The 27,628-nt window shown below is 47.4% G+C and overlaps 1 protein-coding gene across 3 annotated transcripts in view; it reads right to left on the bottom strand.

The window, feature by feature from the left end:
* LOC105836790 (GATA-binding factor C) overlaps positions 1 to 26,373 on the bottom strand; it is an 85,396-nt gene extending 59,023 nt beyond the window's left edge. For 2 of the 3 annotated variants that reach the window (XM_036293794.1, XM_036293795.1), the window contains exons 1-3: positions 25,725 to 26,372; positions 16,552 to 17,041; positions 4,694 to 5,326 (exon numbers count right to left, since the gene is read on the bottom strand). In XM_036293794.1, coding sequence (XP_036149687.1) covers positions 4,694 to 5,326; positions 16,552 to 16,726 — 808 coding nt within the window. In that variant the 5' untranslated portion in view covers positions 16,727 to 17,041; positions 25,725 to 26,372. Of the gene's footprint in view, positions 1 to 4,693; positions 5,327 to 16,551; positions 17,042 to 25,724 lie in introns of all 3 variants that reach the window. The other variant, XM_036293796.1, reaches the window with a different exon arrangement.
* Between the last annotated feature and the right edge of the window lie 1,255 nt (positions 26,374 to 27,628).

Genomic DNA, 27,628 nt, shown 5'->3' with positions numbered 1-27,628 from the left:
TCGCATGTAATTGTCGACACGCGAGCGGCTCGTTTACGAGTTCATGTAGATGAATCTGTAACCGAGCAGTCGAACGTCAGTCTCTTCTTCGTCGTACTACACGTGTGTAAAGACGCAAACGAGGAGCGCGAAACGTGTATATCACGGACGACTTTATAGTGTGAAAAAATATGTTACATTTAACGGCTCGTCTAATCGTCAGGCAAGATCGATCTCGGGAATTATACAACTGGAGCGAGCTGCCCGAGAGTCACTCCTCCGCGGCGAGATTTTAATTCGATTTGGGTCTTAGCAACCCGCAGATTCAGGGGTGATAAGACGAGCGCCCACGACTACCGTCGATCGTCGATTGCTTTGCCGACAAGAATCCCCCGCTCTCTCTCTCTCTTTCTCTCGAGCCGACAATAACAGAGCGGCATAAACGCGATCAATCTTGGTCCCCTTGTTGCCTTCCGATTTGATTTCGAGGCCGATGATGATTAAGTCCTGATCTTTTCTCCTCGATGTTGTATTATTTTCTAATTGACATCTCCGCTTTATTCCGGGCAGTAGCAGTTGGTTTTACCCTTTCGCGGGAGAAACGCTTTTGGCGATTTATCCACTACGATTTTGTTGAAGACACATCAGAATTCCCTGCGCGTATTATTTCTTTGTGCGCCGATTTGCTTCCCCGGTCGCTATCGATCGGCTCGTAACGATGGAGCGAAACAGGGCGGACAGTTTCTGACACCGACGCAGACGATGGGTATCAGCCACGAAACGTCAGAGGTGACGCTCGTTTGCGTCGTACTCGAAATATAGTCCTCGTGTCAGAAGGTGACGCTGAAATGGCCGGTTTCACCCCCAAAGGGATTGGTATCGCTCCCACTTTCGACATCACCTCCGACCTTAATGCCAGGCATGCAACGAAGCGCTCGTTAGAGCCTCCGCTTCCGCTTCAACTTTCCCGAAGCTTTCCGGATTACGCAACACGAAATGCTTGGATAAAACGTATCGTAGCGCGATGAAAACTTTTGCTGGCAAAAATTTGGGATTTTCGTTTCTTATTTCTCTATTTTCACGTATCCGAATTTATTATATAAAAAGTATTATTACTATTATATAAAAAGTATTTTTCTTTACTTTTTATTACGTATATCAAATAACTCGTGTATGCCGATAAAGAGCCGAGAACAATTCCCGTATAAGCGTTCCACAACGTTTCACCGCGACAGGTACCTATTGTTGATACGGAAACAAACGAGCGAGGGCTATTTAGGGTCACAAGAGCGACCTAGAGCAGAGCTAGAACCCGGTGGTCGTTGGCGCGCGAAGAAAATCGGCGAGGTGGAGGAAGGAAGCCAGCGGCGCTTGTCCCGTGCCACTTCTGCCATCAACGGTCGACTTATGATTCAGTACGAAAGAAGCGGCGTTCCGTTCACGAATTTCGACCGCTGGCCCTATCGCTCTCTTCCACCTATTGTCCTTGTCTCTTTCTCCCCGCTAATTTGCACGGCCGTAATCCTGCGATTCTCTCGTACCTAACAGGACTTCGCGCGAAGCCCCTGCACCTCGCTGATGGCCTTCCGGTCGTCGACTCCGTCATCGGCGTCTCATTAAGTCTTTAATTATGAGCGCGAATATGCTAATGGCTTCTAATTTACGTATCGGCGTTGTGAAGCGTTGATTGTCATTTTTGTTATTGCGTAAATTTGAAATTGAATGAAAACGTTCGTCCCCGACTCATATTAACATATCAACATGTATGACATTTTGACAAGTTACTCATTTATCTATGCAATGTGTTATTATTATTATTATTATTATTATTCATTTGCTTTCGCGATTTGTTATCGGCGCGTCACTCGCCGCTTTCCCCGCCTGTCCGTTTATCGTATTAATTATGCACCTCCGAGCGATCCAAGTCGTTCCCTCGTCGTTCACTCACAATCCGTACGGAATCCCCGGTTTCTTCCATCGAGTTTCTCGTTCCATCTCATTCATCTCCACCTCCTTCCCGTCGCGCGCGAAGGATATTTGCCAATCCCGTGTCTACCGCCTACTATCCGTACAGCCGCTTTTCGTGCCGCGAGCGTGCATTGCTCAATCGACACCTCTCCCGAGCGTCACCTCGACCGACGCTCCTCGTTATACGAGAGCCATTTTTCGTGGCCTTCTCACGGGCGATTTTCTCGCGGCGGCGCGAGATAGGCGTCGCTAAGTGAATCGGCCGCGGGTGGTCGCATCTCTGGCTGCTGCTTCTTCATCTCCCCGTCGTCGCCATCGGGAGGAGGTTCCGCGCGCGCGGCTAGCTGGTGTGTGTCGTAAGTCGATTCAATTAGCGGGCTTCTATGGCGCGAAGCCGGGGGCCATTGTTCCCGGAATTGGGATTTTTACCACGCCGCCGCCGCCGCCGCCGCTGCCGCCACGACCGTCGCCGTGCCACGCTGGAGAGCGCGCGACCGGCTATTATTACCGCAATCAGCGTATCCGGCATTTTTCAACCGTTTCTCGTTTCCCCCTTCTTCTCTCCTCCCCTCACCCTTCTTTCGGCCGCAACCACTTCGACGACGGCACGACGCCGCGGACGCTACTTGCGAGGGAACGCGCGATTTCCTAAAAGTTCGTCTCGGAAACTCCTCTTCTTTGTGTGCGATATATTCTCGCCGCGCGTTACTCAATCGTATATATTTTATAAGTGATAATTGTGGTAATTGTCCTCGAATCCGCGAGGTGACGAATGCGACCCAGCCGCGCGTGCTCGCAAGGCGAGAGGAAAAAAAAAATTATGCTTGCCGAGAGGGTACGCCACCGAAAAATGGTCCGTGGACTCTTTGAGAGGGAGCTTTGCCGTGACAAAAACAAAAATGCAGCGCTAGCCACACCACATCGAAAAAAAACCTGTGCTTCTTCGTATATTTTGTCTTTGCGCATGTTTTCTTGTGTGAGTGTGAGTGTGTATGTGTGTGAGGGGAAATTACAAAGTATGTGTATATTATATAGATAGGTATATATATATATATAGATAGATACATATATCGTGTTTCATTTCGTAAATCGGGTGTGGTGCTTCACGCTCGCTCTCTCAAGTGGGTGCCACGCAAAAAACACATCAGTGAGGCAAAATACAAAAAATCACAATCAGTGCCTCCCTCTCCGGTCGCCTTCTTTCTATTGTGACACAGCTCGTCCAAAAAAACGAGAGAAACGGGTGGAAAGAACGTGTTCTGAACGAACTTTTAAGCGTAAGACGACCGCCACCGAAAGCTCACGGTTAAAATTAAAGTAAAAAGAAAATTAAAGATCGAATAACGAAATTGATAGATATCTTGTCTGTATCTTGTCTCGCTCTTTTATACATCCATTCGATACTCAAGATGCTTCCGAATATTGTTGGACAACGAGCAAAGAAGGATACAAACGAGATAAGAATAATTTCTAAAAAAAGAAAAAATTGTAATAAATAAAAGTAAAAATTAATAAGAACTGAACGTAACAGGAGAAGTAATATTATTAAACCAGGAACGAAAAATCGCATTGGCGTCGATTACGTTGAGCTTATATAAGTTGCATAAAATATCGTAAGTCCAATTATTTGAATATGTAATGTAACATTGAAAAAGAATGAGATAAAATAAAACGCATACAAAGAGACTAATTGAATATTGTGCATTTATATATTCAGTTTCAACCATCGACGCCGGTGCAAAGAAGCAGAACTAAAGCCAAAGCAAACAATTATGCAAAATAAATGAAAACAATTAAATGATTTAAGAAAGAAATCTGAACGTTTCTTTTTTATGCGGGAAAAATATTATTTGTCAGTCGTGTTCAGCACGACTTTTATAATCCTCTTAAACATTTTTTACATAAATTTTCTCGAACAAACTTTCTTTTTTCCTGTTCGAGCCCACAAGAGTCAAAACACTTTTCCCGCATAAAAATATAAGCGAGGAGGGGGGTGAAAAAGAAACGAAAAAAAGAAACTCGGAACCGAAAACGAAAGTAAAAGTAACGGAAAGAAAAGGGAAACCCAAAGGTATATAACGGAAACAGAAAGAACCGTGGCAGGGCGCGTGCCGCTTACCGGCGGACGTCCTCGACTTGTTCCTCGGCTTTTGCTGCTGCTGTTGCTGCGCGGAGGGCGAGCCCGGCGTGTTCCCGTGCGCGGCCGCGTGACCGACCAGCAGCTTCGAGTCGGCGCCGCCGGGTAGCCCGCCGGTCAGGCCGCCGGTCGCGTTACCGGTGCCGGCGCCGCCGCCGGCATGGTGGCCGAAAATACCGGCGACCGCGGCTGCGCTGCCGTTGTGCGGATTATGAGACGACGCGCCGGTGGACGACGAGGTGGCGCCGTGATGATGATGATGGTGATGGTGGGCGGTGGTGGGATACTGCAGGTGTTGGTACATATTGTACGCGCTCGCGGCCGGGTCGTACTGCGAGCCGGAAGTGGCATGGTGGCTGTTGCTCGCCGCCGCCGCGACGGCGGCCGCGGCCGCGGCCGCGTAACTGTCCCTACAGGGCGAGGTCGCGCCGCCACCGCCGCCGCCGCTGCCACCGCCACCGCCACCGCCGCCGCCGCCACCACCGCCACCACCGCCGCCGCCGGTCGACACCCCGTTGTTGCTCTGATACGCGTCCTGTTGCTGTTGTTGCTGCTGTTGCGTGGCACTCGCCTGTTGGCTGCCCGTCACATTGCCAGTTTGGTTATTACCTTCTCGCTGCTTCACCTGGCCGGCGGACGAGCCGTTCGTGCCGGCGGGACCGTTGCTGCCGTTGTTCGAGCCGTTGTGCTGCTGATGCGGCGGCGAGGGCGCCCCGTGATGATGGCCGAGCATTACCGTCGGCTTGATGTCGCACGAGCTGCCACCGGATGCCCCAAGCGCGTCCTGATGGTGCATGAACGCGCCCATCACCGCCGCATGGGCGACCGCCGCTTGGTACTCGCTGGTAGTACCGCCGCCCAACCCGGACAGCGGATTACCGCCGCTGTTGTTGTTGTTGGCGCTCGTCGAGTTGTTGTTGTTCGTGCTGGAGGTCGTGCTCGCGGTTATACTGTCGGGCGTAGCGTCCTTGGGCGGTGTCGGCGGGAAGGAGAAGAGGTGGTGGCCGCCACCGTGACTCGACAGGCTCCCGCTCGTCGGCGGCAGCGAGGATCCCAGGGGACTCTGCGGCTTCTCGTCGTTCACCGTGCCGCCCGTGGTCGCCGTCGTTGGGAATCCCCAGGGTGTCTTCGAGGTGTCCGCGCTGCTGCCGGACAGCCACGGATGGAGAACCGAGCTGTGGAAGTGCGGCCGGCAGACCTGGCTCACTGGACCGCTCGACACGCCGCTGCTCGACATCCTTGCTGAAAGCCAAACGGAGTGTCAAACATTAGGAATAACGTAACGCACGCGCAAAATGCGAAAAAAAAAATGTATCGATATGTTGAATGTTTAGTTAAATAAATAAAAATCTTCACATTTCACAATGCGGACCGTTTTGTTCTTGTTTGTAAAACCAACGGAAATAAGTACGCTGCGTTTGTGAGGCATTTGATCGCCCGGGCTATCAAAGGGAGTTTTATTGCTGCCGCGAGCTGGTCGTAAATATTTTTAACAACTCCGCCGATCGGAGTTACGAGCACGCGGATCACGAGTAGCACGAGCAGATGTCTCGCGATCGGGAATCGCTTTATCTGACATTGGTAGTCAGAAAGTGGGGAGTATAGGAGAACGCGCTGTCATATAGAGAGAGGACCATCGCGAGAAGGAGGAACCTGATTCGTACGTGCTTGGAATGATCAGATTTTATGCCGATCGTAAAAGATTGCCTAATTGCGGCAGACGTCTTAATTAAATGCGAGACACGGGGTATTATGGGCATTCTTCCCCCTGTCCCTTACGGGCGAGCGGACGACGCGTCTCACTTCTCCGATCGAATGATTTGAAGCCGTCGCGCGATTCGCTTTATATTCGCAAAAGCGCGAAATTTGTTATCCGCACGGTTAATTAATGCTTCATTAGTAATATTAATGTTGTTATACGGCACCGGGAGTCCGCATCAGCGCCACGCCGACCGGAGATCGCGTTGTGTGCGCGCACCAGCTGCTAGACCAACTCGTTTTATCGTGCTTATCGACAAGAAAGAGCGCTATGTAAATGTCGGACCGAGAAACGGTGCTGCTCGCCTGACGCTAATTGCGCCGCGAGTTCGAATTAGACCGCGTGTCGCATGTAGTCGCGGTCGCGGCGAGCGCGTAATGATTTGCGATATATCGCCGGTGACTCGTTTTTTTTTTATTCTCGATAATGGCCGGCTTCATTTTAGGTAGACTCGTCACGTTTCTCCGCACACGGATCGTGAAATACGTAAAGCCACACGTAGCAACACGTAACATGGATTTTCAACTAAAAAAATTTGGTTTTTTTTTTCGGTTAAAATAAATGAAACGTCATTAATGAAACTCTCGTGTATTGCGTGATACAAGCATGATGCTGTAAAAACAGCTGTACCCCTTTAACGAGAAGGTAATTAACAGCCGAAAAAGCTCGCGTGGTTTGGTTGCGATGCCTAAAATTAGAGTTATATTTGTGGGACAGAAATGAATGGGCAATTACGACCATCCTGCGACGATACGGTCACCTCTGTCATTAATGACGGTACCGAGAACTCATAACGCATCAAATTAATTAGCCTCGGTTATTATCTTACGACAACAACGGCGACGACGATGACGACGACTAATTAACCGATCCTCATCCTTCGCCGTCAGCCAGGAAAGTGCAGCGTTCTTAATATCCGTGCAAATTTGCGGATGCACATTGTTGCCAGCGAATACCAGAACGTGCATGCGACGTGCATGCAAACCTGCTTACCTGGCCCGAGGTGGCCGATCGATATATCGAGTGGTTCTTGCTAACAACGCCCGCCTCCACCACCTTCACGGCATACGCTGATAACAAGATGATGTTTTGCCAAACCGCGCTTTGTCTTGTCTCCCACCCTGGACCCTTCGACCGTCCCCTCCCTTCCCTCCCCCCCCGAATTATGGACATTAATTTTCAACTCCTCGAACTCACGTTACGCGTTACGAGAACCCTGCGCCTCGCGCAAACGTCGGGGAGAGAGAGGAGCTTTCGAAATCTTTTCGAAATATAAATTTTAAATTTGCAGTCTTTTAATATAATCGCGTATTTAATATAATGTGATAATTCCAGTACACGGACAGGGTAGAAAAACGAGACGTAAGCGAGACGCGTGTATCGCTGGCGTATCCGCGCCTTGCAAATGGCGGCGGCGGCGGCGGCGTCTGCGAAAAGACGCTGTCTAAATTTAGAGAAGCGCGCGCGAAACACAATATTACGAATACAGCGAGCGGGCGAGATGAGCAGCTGCGGCTCTGTAATTAATCGGAGCCAACGATGGCCTGTCTGTAATTGGATCCCGCTGCATCCCGGCGCAGCCGCAATGAAAAGTAAACAAGCGCGGCTCTCTACGTGCGGCTATAAGCGCTTTCGGATCCTCCGACTCTATTTCGTTACACCTGGATATTCATCCCCCGCTCTAACGCGTTATGCAATATCCGCTCAAGTTTTACCTCTTCGTTTTTTTTTCTTCTCGCGACGACGCGCAGCACGCCAATCCAATTCCAATTCCTCCGATTATCCGAGACACGCGCGGCGTTACGACAGAGCTCGCGAGACAGTTTTAGACACAAAACATCCGGCGACTGTGTCAAAGTCGTTTTCGTGTCAGAATCATTCTCGCCTAACGACAAGCGAGATGGGAATCGAAGATAAGGGCGGAATGGTAGCGGCGAGAAATGCGCAGACGGAGAAGAACACTTCGCACTCTCGACGCGATAAAAACTTCCATGCCAAGCGATATTTATCGCTCTTGCCTCGACCCTCCTTCTCCTCCCTCACCCTCGTCGTCGCGACTTCTGTTTTTACAGGATTTTACGGGACTTTTTGTCGCCCCCTCTGGCAGCTCTCTTTCCCTCGCGCGGCACGAAGCGGCTCCTTCCGTTTCACTCCTTCCCGTTCACCTTTATTCGTCGTATCACGTTTGTTATGTCCCGCCCTGACACGTTGACATAACTCGTATCCCTCGATTGTCTCGACGATATTTCTATCCCCGATTTCGTGCAGTTTTATCTGCGCTCGCCAATCCATCGTGAAACGCGGAACCCGGACAATATGGCTGGCGGAACGAGCGGTCAGCTGTTCAGGTGTCCTTCCACCCCTCGCGCATTTCCGATGTTCCGGCCATGGAGAAAGGAAGGTGTGCACATTTCCGAACAGTGTGCAATGTTCTCTGACGTGATTTTCTTTCAACGGCAGTCACTTCGGAATAAGTTCAATATTTCAATAATGAGTTGAACAAAAAAAAAAAACGTTTTATATTATTATCTATATTTTTCATTGTACATTGAACCTTATTGAGAAACCTTTTAATCGAGGCGACTGGTACTTCCACTGTATTTTCAATGAGTTTCAGACTGAATTTATAGTGGACAATGAACGCGATTACGTCGGAATCGCTGTTGAAGCTCGATTCAATTGATCGTCGAATAAAATGGAGAACAATAGCGTTTAGTATCATCTGAATCTCTCAAAGGTAATCAAATGCGGAAACGCATATTAAAAGATCAAGCAACGCGTGTCGTAAATCACGGTTGCTGTAAGGCAGCAGTGTGTGCATTTTCGTCGGATATGATTTTTTTCGCCTCGACGAGAGCCCTCGGCTCGACTCGAACGGTTCGTTCGACATACAAACGTTTCCATTCACTCTCGCGGGCTTCCCCCGACTTTTACGAACCCGGCCGTCGGATTTCACACGCGCAATAATCGCGCTCCATAAATCGTCGCTCCAACGACTGCGCCGCTCGGCCGCGAGTCGAAAACTTGGCGGCGTGTCGCAATAAACGTAACGTCATCTTGTCGGAACGAAACGCAAAAAAAGGAGGACGAACCGTCTTTTATTATTGCGCCGCGTAGATCCCGTAGTTTTTTTTTTGTTTCGAACGTTCATTCCCAAGCCCAAGTTGGAGACGGACCTTCAGTACGACACCGCACGCTTTCTCAATCGCGAATTCGTCTTTGTGCTGTTGAGGCAGGATTGTCCGACGATCGGACGAGAAGTACCCGGGCCCGGCGAAAGGAGAGGCTCACGGTGCCACGTACGACGAAACACACACAGTCCGTCGTACGTCAACGGGTGGCATTATGCTAACGACGTCGCTTTTCTCCGCGATCTATTCCACATTTCTCACGTATCAAATTTTTCAGCTCACGGTTAAAGTCAATCGGGGAAGGACTGGGGAGAATGGGAAAGGTAAAGCCGCTTAGAAAAATACACATTTTCTGCTCCGTTCCCCCGTAGATCCCGCATCGTTAAGTTTCAGATATCGCCGCGCGATCCTCCTGATATTATCCGATCGGCCGATTCATAGATAATAACCGGGGAGAGTTTTGCACGGTATAACGGCGTTCGGCGTATCATGAATATTCATTAAAAAATCCATGGATACTGGTCACTATTATATCGCGCGAACGAGATCGACACGACTGCAGAGATAACGCGTTCTCTCCCAACTGTACGTATAACGTGTTTGTACGTTTTTATCCCCCTCTCGCTAATACAGAACGACGCCGCAGTGTGTGTGTGTGTGTGTGTGTGTGTGTGTGTGTGTGTGTGTGTGTGTGTGTGTGTGTGTGTGTGTGTGTGTGTGTGTGTGTGTGTGATTGTCGTAAAATTGGCGGCGCACATTTGTAAATTTTTTGTCCGCAAAAATGTACGCGGAAGTCGCGCCACGCAAATTCGTACCTCCCCCCGTCGCGCGAGATTTAATAAGATCGCTCCGAGCGATCGTATTTTGGTTCTCCGTGGACTTGCCATCGCTTGCTTTAGGATACTTTAAATTCGTTCGTCACGGGGCAAGAGCGATACGCGCGATAACGTCGAGGGGACGACCCACGCCTGTGAGAAGCACGCGATATCAAGATCGCGTTCGATTAATCGCCTACTCGATCGGCCGCGGTGCCGAGCGCGCCGATGATTCAGGAGCGTCCGCGCCCACGCGCGCGGGTATGCGCGCCGCGCGTCGCGCGATTGCACGCTGCCTCCGCTGAGAAACGGACGACATTCCGCAATAAATTAATATGGTAATCGATACCGCGTAACCGCGCGGCGACGAGCCGGAAATAAATTAATCGGGTTCACGGCGCACCTGCGGAACATTGTCGAGCGTGCGGGGATTTTTTTTATTCCTCTCCGGTTTTTCCTCTCCCCTTTTTTGCGCGCCGCCGCCGCTGCCGTGAAAAACCACCGCGCCGCAGCGGAACCTGGCGGCTATTACGTAACCAATACGCAATTCAGCCGCCGCCGATTTACATTTATATTACTCCAACCTGCACGGACAAAGATCAAAGCCGGAGCGAAAGCCGCACGAAAGGCGCATTTTCCGGCGAACCAAACGACAAATTCGAAAACGGGGAAAACAACGCGAAATATCTACTATATGCTTCGTACTCCTGATTTCTTCTCTCTCTCTCTCTCTCTCTCTCTTTCCTTGCACAGCTTGATTTATGTAAATCAGTTTTGATATACATCTTATTCCGACTATTACGATGAGAGATATGATTAATACCGTAATATCAAAGCGAAAACGTTTACGCGGAGCGTAATAACACTGTCGGAACTGTAGAATATTATGCAATTGTTTGATCGTTATTATGTGTATTTGATAATACCTCGTCGAAGATACAATCCGACGAGCAAATTGAACATAAAAAAACACCACGCGGTTTATTTTTAAATCTACTTTCTTTCCCCCGCCTGTTTATTTCCACCAGTTATCTCCAACTATTTTTACCTACATAATAATGGCAAAATATATCGGTATCATGATTATTCCCCAAACGAAGCAAATGGACGTAGATAAAGTAACAACGGTCCCGCTTATCATTATTGTCCCCTGCATTTCTTTCCATCGGCTTTAACGAAATATATTCCGAGGTGAAGGGAGCATTTCCATAAAAAAAGTAAAACTACCGCGAAGCTTCCACTCGTCAGATAACGAATAATTTGCAAATGCGCGTGGCCGTGTTCGAATGCGCCGGCGCGGAACTTTGTCCTCGTGAGTATCTGTGTTCATCCTGTGAGCAGCTCTCTCTCTCTTTCTCTCCCACTTTTTCGCTCGTTCGTAACGCACACAAAAGCGAGTACTCCAAATAATTAACCACGCCCGAAAGAGCTCGCGCGGACGCTCACACTTCGCTTTTGTGCGAGACGCGGGACAAAGAGCGAGAGAGAGAGAGAGAGAGAGAGAGAGAGAGAGAGAGAGAAAGACAGAGAGAAGGAGAGAGAGAGAGAGAGAGAGAGAAAGAGGGGAAAAGGCGATCTCAAAGAGTCAAAAGGATTCAAAGCGCCGGCAGGTTCATCTGAAAGGACGACTCGTCGTATCGTATCAGGAAGCGCGCTTTATTTTCCCGGCCATTTGCCTTCGCGCCGGCTTCATCAAAAGAGAGAACGCAAAATCGAGATGCAGCGAGATTCACAGGCGCGACAAGGTTCGTTACCGTGTTGATCTTATTGAATGAAGAAATATAGCCCGGAGGGGGCGAGGAGGGGCAATCCTGCTGAAAATTATCTGGCGTATCTCGAAGGCGTTTCCAGACGACGAACGGAAGGAAGTTTCCGAGCGAGTACCCGCTTCACTATCGTGGAGCGGTAATTAATTATTTTCGCTAAGGGATTCTTCCAGGAAAATATAACTTATATCGAACGATTTACGTCGAGACGTAGCACGATCGTGCCGGGCGTCGAAATATCGAATATCGCAGTGTATCCAATTTGTTGTTACAAACAAGTGGAAGACGACGAAGAAAATGAAGCCAGGAATGAGAAAATCGAGGAGTGAGTCCCCGATGTGAGTCGGATCGTAATTTTTTTTTTCTTTTTTCTTTTAATGCGAGACTCCCCGACAAGCGGAGCTCCAATTAGTATCGCTAATAAGAATACGATATGCTTAAAATATCGCCTCGGTTGAAAAACATCCGCCGCCGACCGCGCGTAAACGCATTACATTTTCGCGTGGCAGCCTCGTTAACCAAGCATCGCGCGATAAGCATTGTTATCGCGAAAACGCGTCGACAAGGACGAGGAGCCGCTGAATTCCATTTTTTCCGTCGAAAGAGGGAGAGAGAGAGAGAGAGAGATCCTCGTCCTCGATGGAAACGCTCGCTCGTCATTATCCTCCGGTTAGCGCGCGGAGGCCAATTATCGCTTGGTAACAACGACGGCGAGACGCGCACGCAATCCCCGTGGAATAACTCGTTAACGAATTCTCGCGCGAATGACTTTCGTTGGATTGGAGAATCGCGCATTCGTTCACCCGGAGGGCCAGTCAAGGGCCTCGTCCTCCTCTCTCTCCCCTTGGGAATGTATCCCGAAGGTATCCCACGGGTAAGGAGCCGCCCCCCCCTCCCCCCCGCGTTGCAGCGGGAGCTCGTAACATAATTCCGGTACGTGCGCACGAAAATTCCCGTAGAAAATAACGTCTCATTTCATGTCGGGCGCCCCCAGCAGCTTTCGCGTAATAACATGCAATTTCACCCCGTATCCTCCCATCCGATCGAACCCTTTCTCTCTCTCTCTCTCTCTCTCTCTCCCTTTCTCCTTCTTCTTCGATCGCGAAAGGCGCCTTGCTGAGTATACCCAGGCGAAAAATATGCGATCTAAGGGAGCGTAAGTGGAAATTCATTCCTACGAAATTGAATCCCCGGTTCACGAAGAGTTCGATGATTTGAAGTCGAGGTTCGACTTCGCGGCACTCGTGAACTCCCTGTCACTTTTACGGAGGCAAGATTCGAGTTTCACAATACCCGTTTCCCGCTGGCGTTTATCTGTGATTATTTATTTGGGGAGGGAGTGTCGTTCGAATTACCGAGAATTAATCGGCGTTGGGGCGCGTGGAGAATTGGTCTTATAAAATCTATATTCTGAATACCAGAAGAGCGCGGAGGCGGACGGTACACCTCGTCTGGGATGCGGAGCTACCGCAAAGCGCGGAGGAATCACACACACACGTACACGCAGCGTCCGTGGCGTTGGAGGCGAGAGAGGAGAGACTAGGAGACGGAGGGAACGAAACGCGGCGGCGACGAGGAAGAAGATTGATCGCGGTGAGGCTGCATCTGCTACGATGAACTAGACAGAGAGAAAGAGAGGAACGGGGGGGAGGAATGAGGGGGAGAGAAGAGGGAGGAAGAGAGAGAGAGAGAGAGAGAGAGAGAGAGAGAGAGAGAGAGAGACGGAGATAGAGATAGAGAAACCACGGGAAAGAGAGAGCGACGGAGAGGCCCTTCGGGAGAGGCTCCGCCTTCAGCTGGCGTGTGCATTTGCGCAAGATGGCGCCGGTCGGTCGGTCGGTCGGTGTGTGCCGCGGTTGCACACATTTTGCACACCGGAGCGACGCGCGCGTACCAGTCCAGGTTATCGCCGTGCCGCTTCGGCCTGAACAACACCGGATCCTCTTCTTCGTCGTCGTCATCGTCGACGACGGCGCGGATACGGGATCGCTCCGCTCGGCGGAGAAGAAAGAGGAGAGGCGAGGAAGGGACCAGACCTAGCTTACAAAAGAGACAGAGAGAGAGAGAAAGAGAGAAGAGCCTCCCGCGTGGCCCCGCAATTACGTATGCACCACTCTCAGACCCCGCGGGCTTCGCGGTTGGCTGCGCTTCCTTCCTGTCTGTGCCGCAACCACTGTGTATTATGCATCCCGCTCTCCGTGCGCGTCCGCCTATCTTGTTTATTTATTTTTTTTCCTCTTTTTAGCATCACTTCTCGCTGTCCCATCTCCCCCTCCCCCTCCCCTTAATGCTGCTCTCCTCTTCGTCTGCGTTTCTCTGTTTCGCTGAACGTTAGTCGGCATTAGTCGGAGGAAAAACACTCCGACTCCGAGTGCGCGTGAAAGCGTATCTCGCAAATACGCGTAAGAATTGCACGATTCGGTGTTTTCGGTCAATCAATCCCAGCGTTAGAGACGATCTCTCCGCCCCATGCACCTCTACTGCATCTATAGTTTCACTCACAAATATTGTTGGTTTCACGTACAAAAAAAAATCAGATATAGTATTTTATGTATCCGTGAATTATTACGTCACTATATTTTCGGATTAAATTTCCGTAACGTCTTGGTGGCCAAGACCATGAAGAAGACCTCGAAAGATTGGTTCGTTGGTTGTCGACACTTTCCCGCCTTACGCATCAACGGCTGTCAAAACTCGGGACGCGTTCGAACGACGAGGCTTTTCCGACGGCCACGGCGACCACATGACGAAAGGCAGAAGCAATCGGCTCAGCTCGGCTCGGTTCTGTCGGCGCGGAAAGAGAAATCATCGTCGGACGACGGAGCTCTCGGACGATGAAGAAGAGTGACCAGGGAGGAGAGCGCAAGAAATTCCGCGCGCCGTCTCGACGTACAATCGGCCGCAACAGATTTGATTCCGATTCTGAAGGGCGCTCTCGTTTTTTGGGGGTGTCACGAGCTAACAGAGGGCCGAGTATGATCCGCGCACGTCGGCGCGAATCAGGGATATCGCCTTCCAGCAAGGGGCCTCGAGATCTGGCCCGGCTGTATCGTATTTCTTCCTCGGTCCCTCGCGCACTTTTTAGCCTTTTGCCTATCCCATCATTCGGTCTTCTTCTCCCTTTTCCTTCCTTCCTCTAGCTTTGGGTTTTCCACGGTGCGTCAAAAAGTCTCGAATAAAACGCTCTTCTTCTTCTTTGTATTGTTCCTCTCCTCTTCGCGTTTTTACATTCTCTATCTTACGCCTACATTTCTGTAACTGCGCTATGCTTTTTCATGCTTGGTCAACGGCGAGGAACCGAAGGAGCTATCGAGATTACGTACATCTGGAGTGTACACACTGTCGGCCTAGCGCGCCCCCTCCTCGAAGAAACGACTCTCTTTTTCTCTTCGCGTGACGCCGTGAAATCTTTTCTCGCGTGGAATTTCTTAAAAGCGTAAAGTTAGAAACAAAGAGCGATTTGCTTGTTATCGACTGCACCATGTGCAAAAGCAGTAGAAATTTTCGTTTCACAAATTCAGCGATATCTTATGTACCAAACCGAAAAGAAATATCGTTAAAATTGTCCGATAAAATAAATGCTAAATAAAATGGTGTGTGCTGCGAAAATTAAGCTTGTTTTGTCATTTCCAAAGTTGCCAATACAATCTTCGGGGCCTCGCGTCCGCGACTTCCTCTCGCTGCGGACTTCATCCATTTCCCCTTTCCATATTTAATTACATTTTTTATTTTCTCTCCTACATGCACGCGCAACTGTCAAGCGTTGTTCCTTATCCTCGATTTCCTTTTTACAGACGGCTAATCACACATTTTCTGCGTTTACGCTTCTTCTTTATTTACTGGTTCTTGCTAATCGTCCTTGGCTTCTCGCCGCTCATCATTTCACGCCGGAGGAACGGCGAAGGGTTGTGCCTCGAAACGGAAAGTCATTTTGTGCCTGGCGAGAATCGAGAGGACGTATAGGCCGTGGAACCGCGGGGAGGCAGTTGAGAAGTGCGCGGGGACACAAGAGAAGAAACGCGGGCACGTGGGCATACAAACGCCGCGCGCACTTGCGTGCTCGAGAGAGCGCGCGTTCGAGAGGCGTCTCGAGGGCTGCCTGTGTATATTCGGGGGCACACGAGATGGGATTAGGAGCGCGCTGCGCCAAGAAACTGTCCCAATGGCACGTTACGCTTGTCACTCTCCCGGGGCCTCCCAGTTGTACAATGTCACGCGCCTATCAGCCGCGGTAGAAATTTAATTATCGGGGCAGGTATCTAGGCCCAGGGAGGGAGGAGCGAAATGGCGATGCATCAGGGGAGACATTCGATGGCCGCTGATAGCCTCGGAGACGCCTCGTTAATTAAATATAGAAATTCTAATTAATGAGTAGTGCCCGCAGAGAGAGAGAGAGGTGACTGTTCGACGGTCGTTGAACCCAACCGCAACTCGTGAAACACGCGAGAAACCGTCGGCGGGGTGCAGTAGCTTTTATCATATACATTCGCCAAAGGATTTGCTTCAACTCTCCCGCCGGATTAGCGATCCAGTGTGTTCAACGTCGCATTGTTTTTTTTTTTTTTTTTTTGCGTAATTTAACTTTCGAGGGCGAGGAAGCGCGAGCTATGTTATCGTAATCGAGAGTTTCTACCGTGCACGCGCTGGCTAAGGAATCGCTAAGGCCGATTTCAATCGATAACGCTACAAAGTGGCTCGAAGATTATACGTATTATCCTCTTAATAGCCGCGCGGTACCCGCCGCTGTAAAAAAAAAGAAGGTAAGACTCCCCTTTCTCGGGAGTTCTTGCTTCCTTTGATTTCGACCTCGGTGAGTCGTTCTTAAGGGAAATGTCGACGAGAGCAGTCGGTCGTTGAACCGCGACGACAGCTTCTCAGGGTGGAAAAACAGAGGAGGAAAATGAGAAGCTCCGAGAAAGTAAGAGAGAGAGAGAGAGACAGCTATAGGAAGATGTAAGCGATTAAAGGAAGGAGAAAACACGACGTGTGTACTTACTATGGGCGTAGTGGGCCGCAGCTGCGGGGTGATGCGCCGTAGGACCGGCATGAGGGTAGTAACCCCTGTAATCGTTGCCGACCACTCCGGCGACTCCGGCACCCCCTGAAGGCGGCTCCAACGACCTAGGCGTTTCGTACCACGTCCTGGCGCTCGACTCGCTGCTCATGTCCATCGTACCCTCCAACGAGATCTCGGTGCGTCGCGATCGCTCGCCGAGGAACGAGCAGACAACGGGGGAGCAACAGCGGGACGGGGAGGAGAAGACGTGAGGGGGGGGGGGGAAGGGGGAGACGGGGGAAGGTGGAAAACGGAGTGCAGAGAGAGAGAGAGAAAGAACGGGCGGCGGCAGGTCGTGGAGGAAGATTAGGATTCCTGCCGAAAGCGCCTCTCTTCCTTTTCCGTCGTCCTCGCGACGCCCAGTGGGATCATAGGTAATCTCGGCCTGACTTGCTTGGAGCGAGAGGAAAACCTCTTCCTGGCCTCCGTCCTGCGAAAACACAATGGCACGGATTAGTACGGTTGTTGTTTCCCCGCTCGGTCGTTGATCCCGATCGATTATCCCTCCTCTCCGCTAGATCCTTCTATGCCGCGCGGCATGGAGGAGAAGTGTCAGGGAACCGCGAGGGAAATATAATTTACTCAACAAGTCCCGGATGCGCACGCGAAATTAATATTTTAGGCGTAAATTGCGACGATCGGAAGCGCGTTTGACGTCGACTCGGACGGAATGTACAACCGCTTCGACTACTTGTCAACCACGAGACGCGCGAGTTATTAAATGCAAACGTGGACTGAAGTCAATTGGAGCGCCTAGTCCAACGCAGATCCCACGCAGTAGGAAAATTATGATTATATTAGCAATAAATAATATCGCGGTTTGCACGGCCTCGCAATGCGCGGCTGGACATGCGCGCGTGCGTATTAATTAATATTGTATCACTCGCGCGGTGCGGGCCAATTTAATAAGACGCTGTCAAATCCGAAAGTTATTACTATATTAATTAATCGATCGAAACACGATCCAGAAGAAACGCGGGGGGCGACAGCGTCGCAAGTGACATTACGTGTATATCTCGATACACGTCATTTCGATAAAGCCGTCGCTCCGGTCGAGCTTTCTCGAATTCTGGTCGTGATCTTCGATCGTGTAACCGCGCGACACACGAATGTGGGTACGGGATAATGAAACAACTTTGTAACGTGCGCGACGACAAGTCGCGCTACGCCGCAACACCGGTTTACGTGCTGCGCGCGCGTATCCTTACCGGCTTTCCGATATCCGCGCAAAAGGAAGAACGACGGTGTCATGAACCGGGCGGACACGCACGCGGTAAATTAATACCGAAACACGAGACGCTTCGATGATTCTTTCATCGCGTTACGAGCTGCATAACGCGCAGCCTGTTGTTTTGAGAGTTGTTTGTCTCTCCTCCTCCCTCTTTCTCTCCTCTTTTTTTTCTTTGGTCTTCTTCCGTCGCGAAAATGGAAAAAGCGAGATGGCTTTGCGAGCGATCGGAAAGAAGTGTTGCCGTCTTCCTTTCTTCATTCGGCTCGAAGGCGACGGGGAGATGAAAGAGGAGACGGCGTTTTTATTTTTCACTGTTGCTCACTTTTGCTCACGACAAACATGGATATCCGACTTCTTCGCCAAATATTTCGAGCAATATTTTATTACTTTGATTAATGCGAATATTTTTAAATGTCAGAATTCAGGTTTTTTTTATTTCAAGCCTCCTTCTGATCAAAGAGCTCGATTCTCGCTTACGTAACAATGAAATCTCGATGGAAATCCTTCCGTTTAATACCGCCAGATCCGATAAAAAACGCAAGGAGGGTACGCACGAGAGAAACAGACTTACCCCGATCGTCGAATTAGCGTGAAGCTTCGAATTCCGATAATCGATCGCCGTGATCTACGGTAATTAGGTCCTGATCGGCGCTTCAGTGCGAAGCGTACTGAGTATCAACGATCGACGATCAAATACTCGAAATGATTTATCAATCAGCTTATGCGCGATCAAGGTCGCCGATGACGCAACCGGGACAGGTCGGTTTAATCGCCCAATCCGGATGGCGGAGCGCGAGAGGAAACGGGAGAGAAGAGAAGCGAGAGGCGCAAACGGGATTTTCTTATCGAGGCATGTTTTCGGAAATATTAGATAATAACTAACTGGTGGTGGAGAGTTTCCGCCGGTGAATTTTTATTATTGTCGCGAGAACGAAAAACGCTCTGCGTGCACGTTTGCGGCTCCGGTGGAAAAAAAAATATCTTCCTCCTCCGAGTGAAACCGGTTACGCCGGTCGACAGGTTTCATTTTCAGTCGCAAAGCCGCAAAATAGTGAATCTTTCGACGCGTAAAAAGAACGAGGTGGTGCGGTGACGACGATGGCGTTGGTGGTGGCGGCGGCGGCGGCGGTGGTGGTTTCGACAAATTCGGACGTTACATTACATTTGTCCGGTCTATTTTTGGACTCTACGCTAAAAAATCACTCTTGCCCGGAGCAAATAAAGCACTCGAAAACAATGCGCGATAAGATACACACGAAAAACGCCGTGTAGCCGTATCGATAAGATTGATACCGGCATGGAATGTGACACGCATATCCGATTAATTTTAATTGCCGGCCCATCGAAACTCTTCTGTTATTATTAATATGCGATGTACGACGTACACATATATATATTCCGCAAATATATCTCTCGTGCGTTAGATAATATTATCAGCCATGTAATAATTACAACGCGTAACGCGGCCCTACATACCCATAATTAGTCTCGGTACTTCTTATGAATATGTTCAGTGCCATTTAATATAAATTACAAGTGATGCACTAATCACGCGGTTAATTAATTAAGCGAAAAGTATCGACGTACCAAATTGTCGCTCAATTTAGGCGGTTATCGCCAAAAACGTCGGAAAGATAATCGCGGACTCGATCGATCATAGATATAACTAAATTTGAACAGATCAATCAAACCGTATCGCCCGACACGATCGCAAGACGAGCGAGCGATTACTTTTTCGAGAGAGAGAGATATCTCTCACGATCGGAATAATATTTTTTTTGGCAATATTATAAATCACGCGCGAGCGGCGCACTTCATTTTTATCGCATCCACATCCAGCGGTCGCTCGAATCATTAGCATGCTCGAATATTTTACCGCTGGGAATATATATGGGCGTTCTCACAGTTTCAAATAATTACCGATACGCGAAACTCGTTTCTCTAGGGGGGAGAAAAAAGAACTTACTAATAAAGAAACTCGTTCCCTCTTGCGCGGAGTTCTGATTTTCTACTTCCTCTTTTCCCACCTGCTCCTCTGACGGACATCTGACAGCGGTTTGTCTTTTTGTTATTTACCGTTAAAATTTGGGACGCGAAGAAAATTGTCTAATCTAACAGGCGACGCTCGGCGCTAGATAATCGAAATCAGCCTCTTGACCGATATGCACTTTCGATCACTCGTACAGACCGTGGAGAGTTGATTCCTCGATCGATTTGACAATCGCGATAACGATTGAAAACCCCGGGTTAGATAACCAACACGAAAATACCGTAGACTTTAACCGCGCGCGAGAGATTACGAAACTCGACGTGCGTAGAAACGAAGGACAGAGTTATAAAAAAAAATAGATTCCCCGCGTGATCCACGATGATAAGCGGTCACTTCCTAGATCGTTATATTTATACATATATATATATATATATATATATATATATATATATCGAATATTACATACGGTGACCGTGACGAGAACAGGTTTGAGCAAATTGGAGCACGACCGTTGAACCGCCGAAGAAATAATTACAGCCGATAAGGGGATACTATTCGTATACACGTTTGCTCGTATTGCGATAAAGATGATCTCATCGATCGTAATAGTAACGTCGGCGAGTAACGAGTTTTCACCGACGCGAATAAACATTCCTCGCGCGATTTATCGCACGCGTGTCTCCATTGTAAAGCCAATAATTAAGCGCGTGAAAAATTAGTCTCCCCTACGCCGCGTTAATAAAAAAAAAAAAAAAAAATTCCGTGCGTTTCTCGCTATCTCTCTGGCTCTATCTGATACACGCCGTAAATCACCACATTCGATATTTTTCGCGTGCCAACGGACAAACGCGGGCCGCGTGCTTTAGGTGTTCGCTCTCGCGATTAGCGGCGCCAGGGATTTGATTTCGGCTCTGACTCGGATTAATTGTGCTTTCATTACGAGTCCGCCGCGAAGATCTGGCGGCGGATCTTATCTTAACCGTGCGGGTTACATCACTGTGTCCACTCTCGAGACGAAACTCCATCGGCGTGAACTCCTCGATCACGTATCACGTCGCTAATCTTATCGAAATTCGTTAATCTCCTCAAAAGCATCGTCGTTCGCGGTAGCGTCGGCGTCCAATGCCGCGACGGCGTCGGAAATGTACGTACGCACGCACGCACACGCACACATGTGCGTAAGGTCAAAATTATAATACAGGTTTAGAAAAGAAACGGAATAGAAATAAAATCGATTTTGTTAGCCGAGTTCTTTTGCGGAAGCGACTAATGCCCCGTCTACGATGAGTAGTTAGTCGTTGGTCGTAAGAAATCTAGCCAATCACAGTTGATCTTAGAGAAGAATGAGCGAACGTGATTGGTTAAATTTCTTACGATCAACGACTCATTGTAGACGAGGCATAAGCCTTGCGGCTCCGATATCACGGAGCAAATGCATTTTTTTCCATTCAAACACACATCGCGCCTCATTCCCTTTACCTCCAGGATGTAGAAACTGGCATTGGTCATTCCAGTTTCGAAGTATCGAACTACTATCTTCCAGGGTGAGAAAGTGACGGCTTTCTCAACTGCTATTCGAAGATTCGACGAAATCTTCACGCTACGTATATGCCCGACACTTAACGCACATCGTCGTTCTTCGGCGAGTCATGTTCTTCACTAATTTTCATCACTTTTACAAGGATATAACAATTATTATTATTCGTACGTACACCTTGACAGCCATTTGTTTGGCTGTCAAGTAAAAAAAATTGAATATATAATTGTTGTAACTGCACTCCAAATCTAAGTGTTTTAAAACAAAACATAAAAGTATTTTATCGGAACAATTATATGAAAATAAAACAGGATAACTGTTTTTTTTATACATCAAATTAAAACATCGTAATGTTTTATTATAAAACGTTTAATACGTTTTATATAAATAATACGTTTGCTTATGTTTTCGAGCATTATACACAAAACAGACAACACTAAAACCGTGTTAAATTAAACACTTATAGATAGAAATATTCTTCGCTACGTGGCATGTTTTCTTATGAACAAAATGCATTTGTATGAATAAAAGGGTCTCGCCAAGAGCGCGGAAAGAAGTAAGATTTCGCCATCGACATGTAACATTGGACTGGAATATGTCAATCCATAAAAAAATCGAGAAAAATAACATAAACAGAATTGTGAAAATTTTCATTTTAAGTATAAAATATTCTTAAACCAAAGCATTTTTGTATTTTTTAAGGAATACATTTTTGTGTATTTAAAACACTTTAAATGCATTAAATCCACGTCAAAGTAAAACACGTGCTTTCAAAAAAAGCTTTATGTGTCTTTATATTTAATACGTTTCTAAATGCTTAAAAGGTGACTACAAGATTTTAAACGTTTTAAGCGCGTTTTAAAATACAACACTTAGATTTGCAGTGTAATTACAAGATATTCGAAAGAAAAGAAAAATGAGCAGGATCCAAATGTCCCAAGGTGTGCATTAAGCGTCAAACATGTTCGACATTACTCGTAGTGACGTGTTGAGACACGTAAGATCCATCTTTGACCGCAGTTTGTGATAACCCGATAGGAACCCAAAACGGACCGCTGTTTTTCGCTCGCGCGCCGTCGAAACGCGTCGGGGGATGAAGAATGGAATCGTCGGGCCGTGGCGGCTGGTGCTGTCACGGCCGCGAAAATAAGAGAGGAGAGACGTCGTCGTCGGCGTCGCTTCGGCGAGCGCCAAGCTACGACGAGAAGCGGATCGGCGGCCGACGGATCAGGAACGAAACGATCGAGAACGCGAGAGACTCTCGGGGGCCGCCGCGTCGCCAAGAGATGCGTGTAGTAACGCGATCCGTCCCGGGGAAAAGAGACAAACTCGAGTTTCGGAGTTCAAAGGGACATTGGCCGACAGTGGAATTCGTTCAATGCCGACGTTGAGTTTTTTCGAGGATGTTTTCTTAGCTTCGAAAGGCTTCGCTCGGCGCAAGCATAAAACAAAAGTGATTATTTTGCATCGAAATGTTTATTATTATCGTAATTTCGAGGCATAAAAAAAGGGGTGGATGTAAATTTTGGTGCGTACTTCTTTTCCAGAACAGAAAATAAGTGGAGCATTCGCAAATATGTCTGACGGGAGAGAAGGAAAGCGAGCGAGCAACGACGGTCGAGCGTGTAGTATGGAAATCTTCGAGGATCTCTCTCGTAGTAAAATTACGAAGGATTTATCACGTTTTACGACAGCGTGTAAGGCGGGATTCAAATAAGTTGGTAGTATAAATACATTAATGCATCGTAATTTCTCTTGTGTTACGTTCACGTAGAAGTACCCGAGACGGAGCGCATAGGATTAATGTTACCGTTGCTGCTACCAAAGAATTAATATTACCGTCCCCGTGTTTTTCTATCCTCAAGTTAAAACAGTAGCCGAGTTAACCATCCAAGCGCTTCATATCTCTGCAATGAACTTGTCTTGTACTATCAATCTGTTACACAAATCGCCAATTATGCCCTATGCGAACCACCGTGTTTTCACTTTTCCGATATTTTTTATATGCTTTTTTCCCATTGAAGAGAAAATATACTTTCGCAAAATTGCGCGAAACGAGAAAAATAAAAGTACATTCCATTTATGTGAACATAAATCCAAAATGTATAATTGCGATCCCACATAAGCGCTAAACGTCTTATAAAATATAAAAATTACTTATAATCATTCTGCTGTATTTTGCGGCAACTATCTTTTTTTTTTACAGAAATTACTTTTATATATTTGTGATAGAGATACGTAGAGAATATTAAAACTATTTAAAATGTCTAAAACTAATGTCAATTTTCAATATTTTTAATGATTAGAAAGCCGCACTTTAATTTTGAAAAGTTATCAGCATTAATTAAATTACTTGGAATTAAAAATTAGTCCAGAAAAAGGACAAACTTTATTAATACAGACAGATTGAGATTAAGTAAATTCTAACATCGAATAATATAATATTAATGTCGAAAATGACTCAATCGTTTAATTCTCGTCATACTATAAACACTATTAACACCAGTGCTACAAAGTTAGTTGCGGTAGTTTTCCTATAACGAAAGAATTCCTACAACAGTAAAAATGTTATAAAAATGAGACTAACGTGTTTCTTTCTATTATATACTTAAGAAGTTATATATCTTATAATCTGACAAAGCTTTGAATCGACATTAGAAGAATTATGAGATATTATTTGCCTTTGAAGAAGATTGTATAATACATTTTTCTTATTCGCATAATGAACCACGTTATTTCGGAACAGATTAAGAGAGAAAGATTAAAATATAAAAGGATTTATTGATAAGATTTATATCTTGTTTATAGATGATTTGCTGTTAATTGTCTTTTATTCATTTCTCATTTGATATCAAATTATTTAAACTGTAAGCGTATATTTATAATAATTCAACACTATCGTGGTCGCATAAAACGCATCCAAGGGTTGTAAAATAATTGTGTGCATAATGGCAAACAGTAAATATTTTGTAAGAAAAACAAATCTTGATTTCTTATCTGTGTAACTTCTATCCGTCAACCGCGTAATTATTTCAATAATTTATTTATTATACAATAATATCTCAACTATAAGGTAAATTGTAGATACATTTCGCAGGTTTTCAATAATTATCGGGATTATTTATCGGGACATTTAAAATTCTCTGAAGTTTTAGTTTTCTTTAAATTCTTTTAGAGACAGTAATGGTCACTGCAGGTAACAAGAGTGGTGAAATGATTTCCTATTGTCATCGGGCACAGACACAAACACATCGAGAAACCACAAATGAAACCCTTAACGTTTTTAAGGCTAACAACTGTGGCCATTAAGCGCGTTAGTCATTTTAACAAGAAAACTATAAATGACGCTGACATTCACAAAGCTGAAGAGAGGAAAATCGCCAGAGGACATTAATTTGACATTTTGTCGAGCAAAAAGTGTTGCGAACGGGCGAAGGGTCCACTCGCAGGTCGCATTTATGTTATTCTAACCTACCAACCGATCTTTACCTGCGTCGGAATTCGTGTGACTATTCAACTTTCGCTTAAACTTTCGATTTGCTTCGCTCAGTTTGGCTCGGTTTCACAGAGTTTAAAAATTACGCAATCATTCGTAAAAGACTTTAAAGATTTTGTTAAAGGAAAAGGGTTGAGGATTAAAAGACTCAATCGCAATGAATTATTTTCGGGAAGATCAATTAAACCACGAAAAGTAATATCGGCTCATCGTTTAAATATTTTCAAACATTTCCGCGTTGTACAGACGAGCCAGATGAATTTTCTAATCATCCAGGCCTTTCTCTATTTATTTTATTACAGGGACGATATTAAAATGTATTTTAAAGCATCTAATCTTTATTATATTGCGTGTCTAACAAAAAAATCACGATCACAGGCCAAATATAAACTCAAAGACGAATAGCGAGGGCTCTAGTCGTCAACGTTATACTGGGATGTTGTTTAAATCGCGATGTTTTGATCTTACTCTGCCAATGAACCTTGTTAACTAACCTGAATCACATTTAAGATATCCAGTTAGGTAACGCGAATTATTTGCTATACTTCCCGCGGTACCGAAGTCTGACGCTGCTCGCGACGACAGTCTGACACGTTCGCGGATCTCGAGGCCCAAAAGCCAAATCCCGTTTATACGCTGCACCCGCGGGCTGCGAATCGACTTACGTATTACGACTGTGATGGCTGGAAAAGCGACTCGGCGGGTTGGATTCGATAAAGGCCAAGCCACACAGGCAAGGCAAACCCGAGGTATTCGCTGGCGCTGCAGTGCGGTGCAGGCGCGACGTGCCCCCCCGTCGCGAAACAATCAACGCGGATAATCAAGCAACTATAGCGATCGACGCTCTGTCTGCGCTTACCTTATCTCCCGGCGGCAATCCCCGGTCGAGATAACAGGACTAGTTTTCGTAGGCTCCGCGGATTGTAGGTAGACGCGGCGCGGAGAAGGAGGAGGGGTATATCGTTATCACTAAGTTAGCACCAACACACTGCACCGTACATCACACACACAGCACATTGTAGCGTTCGTGGAGTTTGCTCGATGGGCACGGATGAGTGAGTGAGCAAAGGGCTGAGTTGGAGGGAGGAGGAGGAGGGGAGGAGGGGGGCGCGAGCAGATTCGATCCACTGATCGACTCTTTGCTGATACTGCTGATGCCTTCTCTCTCCTCTCTTCCCGCTTTTTCCTTCTGTCTCTCGGAGAAGAACGAGGAGATCCCGTATGTCTACGTAGACGCGCCTCTCACACTGTGCGAGATAGAGAACTTTGGCGCGCGAACTCGTACTTCCGCTCTTTCCGCCACGAAATTCGCCCCTCAGTCCATCCTCCCGGTGTCCCCTCGTCGCGTTCGTCTTATCGAGCGGACAAGGTGCGGCTGCAGCGTCTTTCCCGGGGAGTTTTTCCTCTTCTTCTTTTTTTTTCGAAAAATGCACGCACGCGCGCGCGAACCCGACTCGATGCGACTGTCGTGGCACCCGGCGCGAAACTAAGCGCATGAAAACATCGCGCTGCACGAGCCCCCACGTTCCCGCGCGTTCGGCAACGTTCGTCACCGCTCGGCTCCGCTCGGCCGGGCGTAGCGCCGCCCCCAGTCGGAGCCCAGCCTACCAGAGGGGCGTAACTGCCCTCTTCTCCCCACTGCTTTAACACACAGAAGTACACTCTTGTGTGTTCACCCGTATGCACTTATGCCCGCGGCTGTACCGCTTCTCTCCGTCGACGATGTTATTGCCGTCGCTGTCAACGCCGTTGACGAGAATATGCGAGAGAACGACGAAAGGACAAGTGTGTCTCGCACTTTCGTAAAACTATAACAGCGTAATGTTATAACGATAATGACGGATACAAATCCGTGTATCAAGAGTCAACGACGAGGTAGACGGCGTAGACGTGGTAGTCAATGAACGTTATTCAAATTTTTAGACCGTGATGAGACGGATTTCTATTGGCCAATTGAATATTCATGAGAGAAGGCGGTGCTCGCTTAGCTTACGCGTAATTTCTTTTGGGCTTCGCAAACCCACTTCGGTCATTTATCTTGTCCCAGTACCGGTTTATGAAGAAGTAAGGTATCGAGGTCTACGACATGAGTAGCTCTTGAAAGTGCCTTCACTCGAAAAAAAAGGCGTACAGACGAGTCGTGCAACTTGTACAGATTATTGAAGTCAATTCATAAGTAAGGAACGCACACGCACACGCATACGTACAAACGCACGTGCAAGCGGACAAGCGATTTGCTTGCTTTTAACAGAAATAATTGAGTCGGGAAATAGCCTGGTTTCTACCTAGCAACAGTATCGAAGCGAGGTGTTCAGAATGCGATTCGGAATGTCCACAGCGGGACGCCCGCGTGTGAGCGGAAAATTCAATGTTCCCAGGCGGATTTAATGCAGTCCTCACCGATTGGCAGATACCGCGGCTCAACAGTGCCAAATCGTTCCATCAGGACGCACATGCACGATACATTTCTATAGTCTACTTTGAATATATTGCATCGAGTTGCAACGCGAGCGGTGCTATTTACGTCGGCAATTTATCAACGCGCCGGCCAATCGAAAATCTAACGTATCATCGTAGTGCAATGACGAATGAAATTATTGTAGATAATTTTTAATTTTTCTCACAATGGGAACCTTTTTGAATTGACTGACTGATCGATACAGGATCAAATATCATGGGGGCTTGGCATTTAAATATCTTTAAATTTTAATCTATTTCAATCATTGTTATTATTCGTAACCTCGTCAATTTTTATTATCTTTA

The sequence above is a fragment of the Monomorium pharaonis genome, chromosome 11 (genome assembly GCF_013373865.1).
Source record: "Monomorium pharaonis isolate MP-MQ-018 chromosome 11, ASM1337386v2, whole genome shotgun sequence".
NCBI classification, from domain to species: domain Eukaryota; kingdom Metazoa; phylum Arthropoda; class Insecta; order Hymenoptera; family Formicidae; genus Monomorium; species Monomorium pharaonis.
Note: the sequence above shows the minus strand (reverse complement) of the source record. Positions and strands in the feature narration are given on the sequence as shown.